Below are 13290 nucleotides of genomic sequence, written 5' to 3'. Positions count from 1 at the left end.
AAAAATACCCTCCGTTTATTTCAATAATAATAGCTGCGTCGCCCTGGAATTTCTGCCGACATATTTATGACACATAACAAACCCCGATTTCACAGTTGCAAAATAATTCTTTAGAATTTCGCTAGGCTGCGTAAAAGATACAGAAATTCGGTTCGTTTATTTTCAAAATTCATAATTTCCATCTTGGAGCCACTTGCTAAGATGAACATAAATGTAAATTGGTGATATTACTGATTGTGAAGCTTGTCATAATTAAATGTAATTAATATAAAATTAAACCTCAGTCGTCAACTGCGTACAGTTGCATACAAAGGAAACATTGGTACACGAGGGGCGGAAAATATTTTAAAAGAAATTTGTTGTTCCCGTAAACAGAGCAGAGGATTATCAAGTAGTGAACGAAGCGTTTTTAATAGAGAAATTAAATGTCGTTTACGTAACTACGTAGATAAGTACACGGACTCTGCATTGCATTCGTTAGGTAGTGATTAAAGGAGTACTCTTTTTGCGGATGTTCGTTTACTTATGTAACTGAATAGTTTAGAATCGAACCCGCGATCACAGGATGCCGAAAGAGATATCTACAAATGCTGAAATACTTTCTTGTTGATGAGATACCAGAAAATTTTACAATAATAATAGAATAGCTTTAATACAAGTAAAAATTTAAAGTAATCTAGTTTTTAAATTAAAGTTCAAACTTCATCCATTCGTTGGTATGAACGGTAAGAATTTCGTACAGCATTCAGTTGTAAATTTATTTTCTTTATGGTTTCTGAATTTCTCGAGATTATGAGTTGCGTTTTTATTAGTGAAATTAATCAAAAGATTCTTGAACGTTATTTTTTGCTAACAATTCTCGGATGATAATCACCTTATCATCATTTTATTCTACACATGCACGTTACCTGTATCAGTGTTATGTAAAGTATAATCTACATTTCCTCGCCCCCCCCCCCCCAAGTGTGAAGTATACTTATATCCGAAAGAGAAGTTTTCCGTCAATATTAAACTTCCTTTGAAATATCATTTCCAACTGTTCAATATGAGAAATGAAATTCGCTATCTCGGAAAACAAAGCAATTGCAACGTGCAGCGGAATGGTGAAGAAGAGACGATGAATGTTGATATCGATGATGCGGATTGCCTTGGTGGAGAGAACTTGCATCGCTTCAGTAATCATACAGTTTTCGATTACGTATTCATGAAAATGATGGGGTTTAAGCGTGCTTGAGGCTGCACTCGGAAAGCCGTAAATGTCATTAAATTAATCTCTGTTCATTAGTTCAAGTAGATGCAGGGATGTCCCTCGTCTATATAAGGAGATGCCTGATCAATGTCACCCAAGTCTGATCCAACATTTGATGTTTTTCGTATTTGATTACCGAATCAGAAATAATTATAGTTAATATCGTTTGGTATCGTAACGGCGATAAAATGTCCACGCTTATTTACGGTCTTGTTATCGCGATATTTCTTTTTGGCAAATCGATGGTGAGTTTGCATTTCATGTATAAACCCCTTTTCACCCGCTGCGAATTCCTGTACAGATTATACAATGCGCGATCACGTTAACGTTTCTGCTTTCATTTCGATCTTCAATTTAAATTTTCGCAAGGAGATTGCCCAGTTTTCTATATTTTCCTATTTTGTAAAAATATTTCAAAAAACATTACACGAAACTGCAGTTCTTCTTTGTCGTATCAACTCTATCTTTTTCCTGTAACGGGATTCCCAATGGTCGGAAATCTCAGCTGTAAATCGAATCTGCAAATTGTACGTGGAACAATTTCCTAACAGGCAATGAGCGATGAAATGCAGGAAATGGCCCAAATGCTACATAACACATGCGTCGCAGAGACAGGCGTCGCCGAGGGTAAGTGAGATCACGCGATTAAACGATTTGAAAATAATTTATCTTCGTGTTATCGCGTCAACGCGTGGTGATTGATGTTTCATTAATTTTTTTATTTCTCGCAGACTTGATCATCAAGTGCAGATCTGGCGATTTCACAGACGACCCAAAGTTGAAGGTATTAATAAACTAATGATTTTCTGTTAAATTTACAGTTCCATTGTAGCGTTCGTATATATAGTCATTTAAACCGAACGTCAAGGGATTTGTTTTCTATTTCTATCGCTATTAGCTTTTGGTAATTACAACGATTCTGTTTCAGTGTTACATGCTGTGCCTGTTGAATCAAATTTCTGCTGTAAGTGAATTTCATTATTTTTATACACATTCACGTTTGCTACGTGGTAATTTTTATTGGTATTCACTCAACACGCTCCGTTATTTTCGATCTTTTCAAATGTAAAAAAAATGAGCGTCAATTTTCGTGCTGCACTCAGTCTTTTCGAAACAAAATTGCTTTTATTCTCCCCACTAATCTCGAACGGTATACAATTTTCGTTAATTCTACCTGTTGCATGAATTAATTGGAACAATTTCATTACGCAAAATGTCTCAGTTAGATGTAACACAATCCTTAATCGCTCTTCCTTATTGACCGGCATATGACATCAGAGTCACGTTTTACAGAAAGTAAAACAAACTTACAGTTCACACTTCGGCGTGAATCCCTAACTAGCCTGAATTCAAATGAACAATAGTAAAAAATACTCGTAGGGCACCAGACGTTTCAGCGTCAATTTTTATAAAAAAGATACGGTAGGGTACGATAATAATTATAATTATAAAATCCGTTGCATGAGAACTGGTAGAGTGGCGGTATTCAAAGGCAGCTAACGATAGTTAAATAAATAAATAAATAAATAAACTCGAGTCGAAGAGATTAACAGGCCAATGAGTCGTATATTGTCAACTGAGTTTAGAAGTCTCGAGTCAGTCAAGTTAGCTTACAAGAGTTAACAATAATCCACTAGATTTTATTTAACAAGACAACATACGTTTCACAGTGATTACTTGCGACGCGTACAAGCGTATTATGCTTATATTAATAGTTTTGATGAGAGAAAAAGAAAATAAAAATAACACCACAACCTACTAATTGTTTAATGTTTAGTTCGATGACGGGGAAATCGACGTAGACACGCTCGTCGCAATGTTACCAGAGGAAATATTGGGCAAGGCTGAACCAGTGCTTCGAAGCTGTGGAACAATCAGTAAGTATCTATACATTGAAATGATACGTACTAATTGGACATGGAGGCAATTTCGCCACATCAACGGCCTATTTATAATATAATTTGTATTTATTTTTATTTTTTCCTCTTCAGAGGGTACCGATGATTGCGACTCGGTATACCAGACTAACAAATGCTATTACGACAAAAGTCCATTGCAGATGTGAGTATGCAGAAATATCGAATTTGTATTGTTTACAGTTGTGAAATTAGATACGGGCAAGTGTTGAAACGATATTAAGCCTCCCTTACCTCTTTTCAGGTGTACTTTTTGATCTAACTTCGCACGGTTCACTGCAGCAAATTCTCAGAAATCTGCTTGAATGGAAGAAAATCTTGATAAGGATTATTTTTCGCAGAATAGATACGTACTGAGTTGTGAATCAAGTTTTTCCCTGCAGGTGATAGACACGAGTTTTCAAATGTAGTATAATATGTTCAATCACTAACGTGTATCGTAAGAAACCATTTTTTTGAGTTTCTATTGAGATAAATAAATTTCGATTTTATGCATCGAATAATAACCAAAACCTTTGTTTATTACTTATAAAGTTTGTTTTTGTCTCTTCTACGTTCATAAGGTCTCGAAGTTTTTGATTGACAGCTAAATATATGGGTGTCTATGTTCACAAGAAAAACGAAGATGTTTTCACCAAGATGCGATGGACTTTATCGTTATTAACATTATCAGATTCGGTATTAATAATGAGAGCGTGATGGGAGATTACATTTGGGGTTTGATACGAGAAAGTCCATACGAAAATAGAAGAAGTACGAAAAATATTCGTTTTTAAACTTTGTTTATCAATTCTTTTACATTTCTAGTTTATCATTGATTATTATTTTTGAATAAATGTGACTTAAGCGTAGAACTGAAGTTCGCTTGATTGTTATTTCCAATAAATGTTTGAGAAAATCGGTGATTTTTCTTAAAATTGTAAATATCCTTCTGGTTTCTACAGAAACAAACTTTATTATTACTGACATAGAAGAAATCAAAATTTGACATCTACGACCCAGACTCAAAATTGGTGTTAACCGGTGTTATGCATCGATGTATTGTGCACAAATTGCACTGATTTTGGGAAATACTGTCTTTGTTCTTTTCGATGAGATTAACACTTTAAGACGTATTGATAACAAATAAAGAAACAAAAGTTTACCGAAGGTTTGAATCGAAACTTCTCACCGGGAACCCCGCTTCTTCTTTTACAAGTTAATTCCAAGATTTTGCATAATAACAGCATTATATGTACCAATCAGTTAATAGTCATGACATACCCGTAAGGAAAAATATTGTCGTCGTCATGATTAAAATAATCCCTCCTTGCAAACATCGTGAATGTTTTTTTCAGTATACTAAATTACTTTTTTACCATGTTTTCCTGCATACTCTGGAAACTCAACTGTCTTTTCCTTGAAGATAAAAATTGTCGCAAAAATATTTTGTTATCCAACGTGACGCGTTTAATGTGCAAAATATTGATCTACTAATCCGGAATCAGTTCCATAACGTCTTCTGTTTAGTCCGTGGCAGTGGTTGACAGGTTGATAAAAAAAGAAAAAAAAACAGATCATACGAATCTGTGACGTTGACAAACTAGCCTGTGAATTAACGGATTGAAAAAAAAAATCTCAGCTTACACCGATGTCCAGATATCGATAAATTTCGTTGATTATGTACCTACCAGTCGTAGTTTATTAATTTTTTTCGTTTTACGTTCACTGTCATTTCTGCCCGTCAGGTTGACTTACAATAATACCACATGTACACGACCAGCTAGTATTTCATACGTGTATCACGAAGATAGCAGGCCTGTGCATCAACGACGGAGTTCTTGGTGCTCGAGCCACGTGGCTGATGATAAAATTTACGAGCCTGAAGACCTAAACGGTGGATTTTAACTTTGTTTGTAGATACAACAACACTGCAGCGTATTCCTCACTCACTGTAAACGCGTCCTGAATACTTTTACACTGTTTGGCCTTTATCAAGCACTTGACGCAAGCATCTATTTCATGGACGACTCATTGTGCCGAAGAAAACGAACGAATTCTGCCCATTTCCATGTCCATGCAACGTCAATGGCGATTCATTACGTTCATCAGCGAAGATTCGTGCACTGTTTGTCTGATTAACTATAGGGAGAGAGACTTGTTCTTAATTAAGGCGACCGGGTTTCCGCGCACTTGAACGACTTAATCCGTTTATACGGTCGATTCAATCAATTCTTTGCCACTGTCTGCGGTACTCGGTTCATCAGAGATTAGTCTCATCGCAAAGCGTTGTAACTCACGCGTACTATAGATTGCATCAAAAATAAAACGATCATAATTGTTAATCTAAAAATCACATTATCTACATGTCAGCTGCACACTCTGTGAACATGAAAGCGAGATAAAGATTATGTATGAGATTTGAACGGTGGGGGAAGATGTAATCAGTCGTATTTATCATAGATGCTTAAGTTCCGTAGAACCGACAGTTCGATGGCATGCGTTAACAGGATGCCATTGTTCCGAATTACTTAGTTTTAGACTTATAGATACATACATATACATACTGCAAATTTATTATTTACCATTCGTATTCCGAAACTACATAAAAATTTATCATTTTACTTTTATGGTGATAATTTGTTTTTCTTCCCTTTTCACCGTTACTTCTTGTTAATTTCACCTGTTTCGTTCAATTCACACGCCTCGTTATGGATTTTCGTGCTTTCGTTTGGAGTGTATTCTTCACCCTCGTTACGTCCGGTGTTTTTGCGGCAGCTGCGGTTGATTTCTCGGATTACGGTAAGTCTTACACCATCTTAAATCCGTTATACCGGTACAATGCTTAATTTTTATGAACCCGTTGGAACTTATTCTTTTCCCCGAACTCGAGGTGGCTGGTGAAAAGAACATTGCAGGGATTTCCTTCGTGTTGTTGTTGTTTTTTTTTTTTTTTTTTTCCTTTCTCTTCTCAAATGTTGAACAATTGTTTCAAGGTTGTAAAACTCGGCTTGCAGACGAATTAACACCGTTTGCTTATCGCAGTTATCTGCACTTTGATGTAAACATTGCAGAGGCCGGAGTGTCGATCGCGGGAAAGCCTTGTGCAATTGTTTTACGTTGAAAAGAAACCGGCCTGTCAGCGATTAACTTTCAATGCAAGTATGATGAATTTGATTTGTTTTTCCCTTTTTCAATTTCTTTGTAGAGATAAATGTAATTTGGATTACACGCTTTTGTTTCTACTTAAATGCAGTTTGATATCTAGCGTGAAATCTCCTATTGGATAAGATACTCAAAATTGAGGCTCGATTTGTGAACTGACAGCATAAATTGCAGTTAAAACAGTGCCGCTTACATCAAACTCATGGCAATGATTTGTTAAGAAAATTTTTGCGGCGTTTATTTCTTCAAATTTTATATAGGATCACATTATAAGTTGAAAGAAAGAAACTTGAATGGTTAAAATTATCGGACGAACTCAATGAAAAATTCAATTACATTATCAAGCATAAATTGTTCATTCATTTTTAAGTCAATGTAGGGAAACTTTTTGGACTCATTCTAGGCGAATTTTCACAACATACGATGTACGTGCTCGTTGTGCAGCAACCAAAACTTTAATTCAATTCAAAAATTAATTTCTATGAGTTAATTATTCAGTTAAACTGACTGAAATAGTGAAGTTTTTGTGGTTGTTTGAAAACTATATCTCTCTATCAAATATCAACAGTTGATGATATTTTTGATGAGTATCATATCTTCAGATCAATCAATCTCAAATTACTTGACTAAACTGCAAAAAAATTGTTATAAATTTCGTGTAGTTTGAAGTCCGTACGGCAAAGTGCAAATTGTACTTAAGCTGATAAAATTTACACGAATATCAAACCGAATCACAAAATTTTCCGCAACTTTACATGACTTGGTGCAAATTCTACGCAAATGCTTAAGGACTGAAATTGAATAAAGAAAATTGCCATTTTCGCACCGAAACGTGGGAAATTTCACACGAAAAGTACTCAAGATTTTTAACAGTGTATCAATAGTACACTAATTCCAACGGCTCTGTACTTCTCCCAATTTTTCGCAATCTGCCAAGACAATTTTTTATCAGAAAATATTCAAAATGGCGCCCGTGGCAGTTGGTTGAAAGGAAAACCCTTTTTTAGCGGTGTACAGTCTTCCGGCTAAATGGCTGGTCTGAACCAAAAAAAACCAAACGTCATTTTGAAGTAAAGATATGAAACTAGAACTTCGGTCGAACACATTTTGGATTTTCGTAAATTTATAGAAATGACGACCGTATGAACAAAAAAAAAAAAAAAACACCAATTCATCAGTTTTTTGCACAGTCATTTAAGTTTTAAAAGTGGAAAAAAAAATCTATCCAAAATCTGGTCGGCTCAATTCCAAGATAAAGGAATTCAGCACATGCTGTCCGAATTTCAAGTAAATCGGCTAAATAGTTATCGAGTTAAGTTTCAGGATTGCTCTACTGCGGCAAAACAAAGTTTTTTTTTTCAACTCAAGCAAACATTTGCGTTATTTACAGCAGTTGAAATGGCAATTTGGTAACAAATACCTCACACCTTACAGTGGTCGATACCCTGATACATACAGCTGCTCGGAGTTGGAATTTAAAAATTCTTTGTAACACCGTCATTTTTGAAAATTTTAACCTCTCACTTGGGAAGGGGTTAGACAAAGATCTGAGCTACGTGAAAATACAAAGAAAAATGAATAAAGAAAAATGTGAAATTTTGTCATTCTAGTGTACCCATCCCTCTTAAGTAATCCATGATACAGGATAAATATGCACACATATACGCACTGGCGCATATATGTAATATCCTCGCGTTTATTTCGTCCCAAGCAATTCGAAATCGGAGCCTATATAATAGAGGAAGACGAGTGTGTGTACGAAGGGTGAGATAAATGACGCGGAATACCTTTGTCAGGGCTCCGTTATCGAGGTGCATAAATTCACTATTTTCTTATCATCTTTTGATGGTAGTTCATGGATCACGAAGAGGTTATAACATTGTAATAAACGTCGTCCGCCAGCCTTTAGGGGGAAAAGCTGTATATAAAGTATTTTTGGGCCAATGGCTGTAGTAGGTACATAAAGATAGATAACATTAATAAATGGAGTGATTTCCTACGCCATTCGTTTGGCGGGAACTCTTTGAAAAAGTGGGTAATTTAAAAAGATGAGTGAACCGAAATTTGTATGAAAAATGGCCGATGGTCTTGAAAGTTGCAATCCGATGAGTGAAATTTTACTAATTCTTCTCCATCCCGCGCTAATTCGGTATCCTTTTCTTCCAGACGATGCTCGGAGTGTAATTCGCGACGGGTTCCAGGCCTTCACCGACTACGCAGACACGACCGAGGTAACGACGTCCGAAAATTGTACGGAGAGATCGTTCTATGACTTTCCGACCGACTTGTTCACGAGAGCACAGCGGGAACAGGGAGCTGCCGCACTCCATTTTTTTGCCGGCGTATACGCATTTTTCATGGTCGCCCTTGTCTGCAACGATTACTTCTTGCCGTCCGTTGATTGCATTTGCACGGATTTGAAGATCAGCCGGGATGTGGCAGCCGCCACTTTCATGGCTACTGCGACATGCACACCCGAACTCTTCGTAAATCTGATTGGAACTTTCCTTACCGAATCTGACCTTGGAATTGGGGCCGTAGTCGGATCCGGTGTATTCAACACTTTCGGGGTTGCTGCTTGTGGCGGCTTGGCCGCAGTTGGGGTGAGAGACAATTACTTGTTTTTTAAAGTGAATCATTATCCGCTATAGCAAATCGCGCGTAGTATCGATCAGAAACAAAACTAAGGTTGGAAGAAAAACGCCTTTCAAGCGTTTAACAGGGGGAATTCAAGTGCTAAAAATAATCAACATGGCCGCCGTTGACGCGCTTGCCGTTTTATTTTGGATCTAAAATCACTTTCGGGATTTCCCAGCTGCTGAGCGCTATGCCACGCCAAACAAAAAGATGGCACGATTAATTCAGTTATAATTTTACTTTTGAAAAGAGTCTCAAGAACTGCAATTTGAGCCTGCAAATTTCATAATCAGAACTAAATCGATTCTGAGTTCTTGCAATTTTCATGTTAAATCAAAGTTAATCTCGCGAAATCAATATTAAATATCCGAGATAAAAAGTAATCATGTGAACCAATTAGGTCGCGCCTGAAATGAGATCGTATATTTTCAAATCGGATTTTTTTATCGCTGGATGTTTGTATAATGCTCACAAAACCTCGATCTATGTTACATACGTTTCTTATGTTTCACGACAAAGTTTTTCACAACTGAAAATAATAGCACGAACAATATCAAACGAGATCAAAAATCATTTCGATAATTCTGCATATAATTGATATGCCTGATATATTCGAAAGTTATGCCATTCGACTATTCAATCACTCTTTCAAGTATTGACGTCAATGTATAAACGGTTTACTGTTGTACGCCATTTTTTTTTTTATTTTTTATTTTTTTATCCCATTTATCACCTCATCAATCATGTTTATACTTTTCATCAATTAGCTAACAAATTATTATGCCTGCCAAACTATTTTTCACTAAACACAATTGGGTATCATATAGTGTCGATTATCATTTTTGTGTTCAAATATCGGCAATATCATGTAATCAGGATTATTCAGTGGCATTACATCTCATAAACTGTAGACTTTGATATACTGCAATCATGCCTCTACGCGTGGCCTCACATATCGGAAAACTGCCATTTAGCAGGGTACATCTTTGACGTTGCTGTGGCATCGCTAGATGCTAGTTCAATAATAAATTACGTATATCTTTCTTTTAACAAACGTGACCTTGTCTGGTCGATACACGTTTCTTGAATTCTCAAAATAGTAATATAACCGTGCGGTTCTAAAATATATCGTTAACCATTCCACTTCGATTGGCAGATAGTTTCGTAAAACAAATAAAGAATAATATATGATATATCAATATTTGGTTATTTGAAAAAGAACAGTTTACAGTATACGCTACGATATTTTTGTTAAAATTTTCCAACTAGCATTAGTAAAGTAAATCAATTCAACCAATGAAATTCACGCTCATATGGTTATAAGAGAAAACATTATGTTGAATCGAGCGTCAAATCTGAAAGTAGAAGTTATATTCTAAAATGTGTAAAATCTTTATACTACCTTTTTAACACTGAACACGAAAGTAAATTTTGGGTTAGCGAGGAAAAAAAATTATAGGAAAATAACAAATGTTCCTCGATATCTTACCTCCAAAGTGTTTGATATATAACACGAAATGACTCATATACGAATTTTATCTGTGGAATATATTAAGCTGCGATAACTGTTGCAACAAATTTGGGTCCAACTTCACTGCAGATACCTAATATAATTATCACTACTTCCGAATGCTGCGAAATTTCTCTGATATGATCTACTCAACATAAGTCAGTCCAATAAAATAACTTAGATGCCGGTATCACTGATTGGTAACTTCTGATTTGAATTATGACGCACGTTTATAAGCACTTGCGTGTTATTAGCCAGATTGAAGTAGAGATGAAAAAACGTGATAGATTTATCGTATCTTCGGCGGCCCAAGAATATAACAGCTCCGTATAATTTCACACTGCAGACCAATCGAAGGCGAGATGATATCGTAACGTTAAACGGTAAGGGGTCGTAATGAACGTGCGTCAGAACATCAGTCAAGAATAGATTGACGACTGACATCTTGATCCCATGAAATGTTTCTCCGATCAAATCCGATTTCTGTTACGACTTTAGCGATTTATTAAAAACAGGGTATTCAAATGGAATGGTGGCCGCTATCTCGAGACTGCATCATCTATTCGCTGTCCATCGCACTGTTAGCAACAATGATGTGGGACGGTATCATTACATGGCGTGAAGCTACCTTACTGATGGTCCTGTACTTCGTTTACTTCATCATTCTCTTTTGCGACAAGGCGACCTCGCGTTGGGCTAATCAATGCATCGAAAAGATTACGAAGAAGAACAAGACTCTCGCAGGTATCCGCAGGTCGTTCCACATAGACACTGCGGCAGGAGTAAAATTGAGAACATTGAGTGACGAGCGCGGTATCTGATTTTAGAAACGCCCGCCAAGGATATTCCGGAGAAAAATGAGACCTTCGGTACTTATCGGCCGTATTTTCACGGCGAGTTGGTCATCGAATACAGACACAGTCTGTCCGTAAGAACGTCGATGGCTAAGCCACCGACCAACGGAATTTCGATCAAAGTAATCGAGGCCGCTGAGCCGGTCGAGGAGTATGTGGAACCAGGTATCACACGCGTTATCGCGTTAGCATACATCGTCTTCTCATTGTCGATCGAAGTGAAGTTCTTTCATGAACACCGGAATCTATCCAACAGGCACACCGTTCACCATTCCGAAAAGATCACTGCCCGGAAAGATGTGGTGGTTCTTTCTGTGGCCGCTCCGTTTGCTGCTATTCGTCACCGTTCCGGACTGCAGATATAAAAGAGTGAGAAAATTTTACCCACTCACGTTTTTCATGTGCATATTCTGGATCGCGGTGACGTCGTACATCGTTTCTTGGATGATAACGGTGGTAGGCGACACGATAGGAATCGCGGACGCTGTTATGGGACTCACGTTTTTGGCCGGTGGAGGAAGTTTGCCGGAAGCGGTGTCCAGTGTGATAATGGCCAGACAAGGTGAGTCTCCTCTTGGTCGAAGCTGCCCCTTTTGCGAAAAAAATCATCTCCAAAGATTAATGTTTTTTCCTTTTCTTTCCTTTTTGCTTCGCACAGGCGACGGTGCGATGGGCCTGAGCAACTCGATCGGAGCAAACACTCTCGACATTCTTCTTTGTCTGGGTCTGCCGTGGCTGATAAAGACCACGGTACTGGGAACGAACATTGAAATAATATCTGCGACGCTTAATTACAGTTTTCTCACCCTGATGGTGACCGTGGTATTGCTTTACGGCGTTATTGCGGCGAGTGGTTATCGGCTGAACAAGAAGGTCGGGGTCGGTTGCGCCGTCATGTACATCGCATTTTTGGTCTACGCGGTTCTCCTCGAGTCCAACGTCTTCTTCTTCGTCAACTGGCCAATGTGTGACGCGACAGATTGAAATTTCAGCCGAGACACGCGTGTACAGCGGTGACAAATCTGTGAAGGAAAAACTACGACCACTCCAGCTGTAGTGATTTGTCTTTACAGCGTTCCCCGATCCCACCACGAGCTTGAAACTCGCTCCTCTTTTGCCGTGTGGCTCTAAGTCGAGGAACCCGAAAAGGGCTGGAATCGTTCTGCAGGTATCCAGTGCTGGAAGGTCGGTCAAATCCTGCGGTCCGCAATGGTTGAGAAACGAACTTGGCAGACCAAGTTCTCTTATCCTTTATGTTATCTCGTACCTCGTTACATTTGTCACCTGATCCCCCTGGTCCATTCGGTCACGTTTCAGCTGTCATTTAATCCTTATCCACGAATTTCCTTCGACTCTGCGCTGCCTTCTAGTCTACGTCTCTAATTGCCCTTCTCTGTAATTCCGAGGTAATGCACTTCGATCAGCCGTGCTTTTCACTGATCGTGTATCTCACGCGTATGGCAGCGGTGTACGTTTCATATATTTAAGAATAAAACGTCTCCCTACATTTTTATTTCGTAATGTTTTAAGAATGGTCATAAAATTCAAAATAATTATGATAATAATGATATCAATCTAAAATGACGCGGAAATAATCTTAACTGATAAATACTCTATGAAAAATTTAAGAATAGGAATAAAAGTTATACGATCAACCGCCGTGTGTATGTGTAGAACAATTGTGAGACAGTAATTTATTTTTATACATTGTGATGAAAAATGTGCTTTCACAATATTGTGCAGGACAAGTCGATTCAATGTTTCGAGTAAGCATTGTGATGTATGTAGCTAATATTAATTAATATCAATGCGGTAAGAATATAGAATAAGTCTGTATATAAGGAATTGTTTCGTCGGACAAATATATCACTCTTCGGGTGTACTGTGAAGATGAAGGAGACTCGATTTTAATTCACAAGACAACTAGTACCTATGCCTCGTTTGTCCGTTTGAAAAAAATTCTAAAGCTTACTTTCAACC

General features: G+C 37.5%; 2 protein-coding genes across 4 annotated transcripts; both read left to right on the top strand.

The window, feature by feature from the left end:
- The first annotated feature begins 1329 nt into the window (after positions 1 to 1329).
- On the top strand, positions 1330 to 3677 carry LOC124180872 (general odorant-binding protein 56d-like). 3 transcript variants are annotated; one of them, XM_046566765.1, is made up of 7 exons: positions 1331 to 1494; positions 1801 to 1876; positions 1981 to 2033; positions 2178 to 2213; positions 3027 to 3126; positions 3241 to 3310; positions 3410 to 3677. In XM_046566765.1, the coding sequence occupies exons 1-7, from the start codon at positions 1438 to 1440 to the stop codon at positions 3420 to 3422; spliced, it is 405 nt and encodes a 134-aa protein (XP_046422721.1). In that variant the 5' UTR covers positions 1331 to 1437; the 3' UTR covers positions 3423 to 3677. The 3 variants fall into 3 exon arrangements, with proteins under 3 accessions (XP_046422722.1, XP_046422721.1, XP_046422724.1); XM_046566768.1 differs by having other exon boundaries at positions 1353 to 1494; positions 1755 to 1876; XM_046566766.1 differs by lacking the exon at positions 2178 to 2213 and having other exon boundaries at positions 1330 to 1494.
- A 152-nt stretch (positions 3678 to 3829) lies between these two features.
- On the top strand, positions 3830 to 13290 carry LOC124180862 (sodium/potassium/calcium exchanger 4-like). Its single transcript, XM_046566748.1, has 6 exons — positions 3830 to 5946; positions 8476 to 8912; positions 10972 to 11200; positions 11284 to 11475; positions 11567 to 11872; positions 11969 to 13290. Exons 1-6 carry the CDS (start codon positions 5856 to 5858, stop codon positions 12292 to 12294), a joined length of 1581 nt encoding a protein of 526 aa, XP_046422704.1. The 5' UTR covers positions 3830 to 5855; the 3' UTR covers positions 12295 to 13290.

Source organism: Neodiprion fabricii, chromosome 4, assembly GCF_021155785.1.
Source record: "Neodiprion fabricii isolate iyNeoFabr1 chromosome 4, iyNeoFabr1.1, whole genome shotgun sequence".
In the NCBI taxonomy this organism is placed as follows: domain Eukaryota; kingdom Metazoa; phylum Arthropoda; class Insecta; order Hymenoptera; family Diprionidae; genus Neodiprion; species Neodiprion fabricii.
Note: the sequence above shows the minus strand (reverse complement) of the source record. Positions and strands in the feature narration are given on the sequence as shown.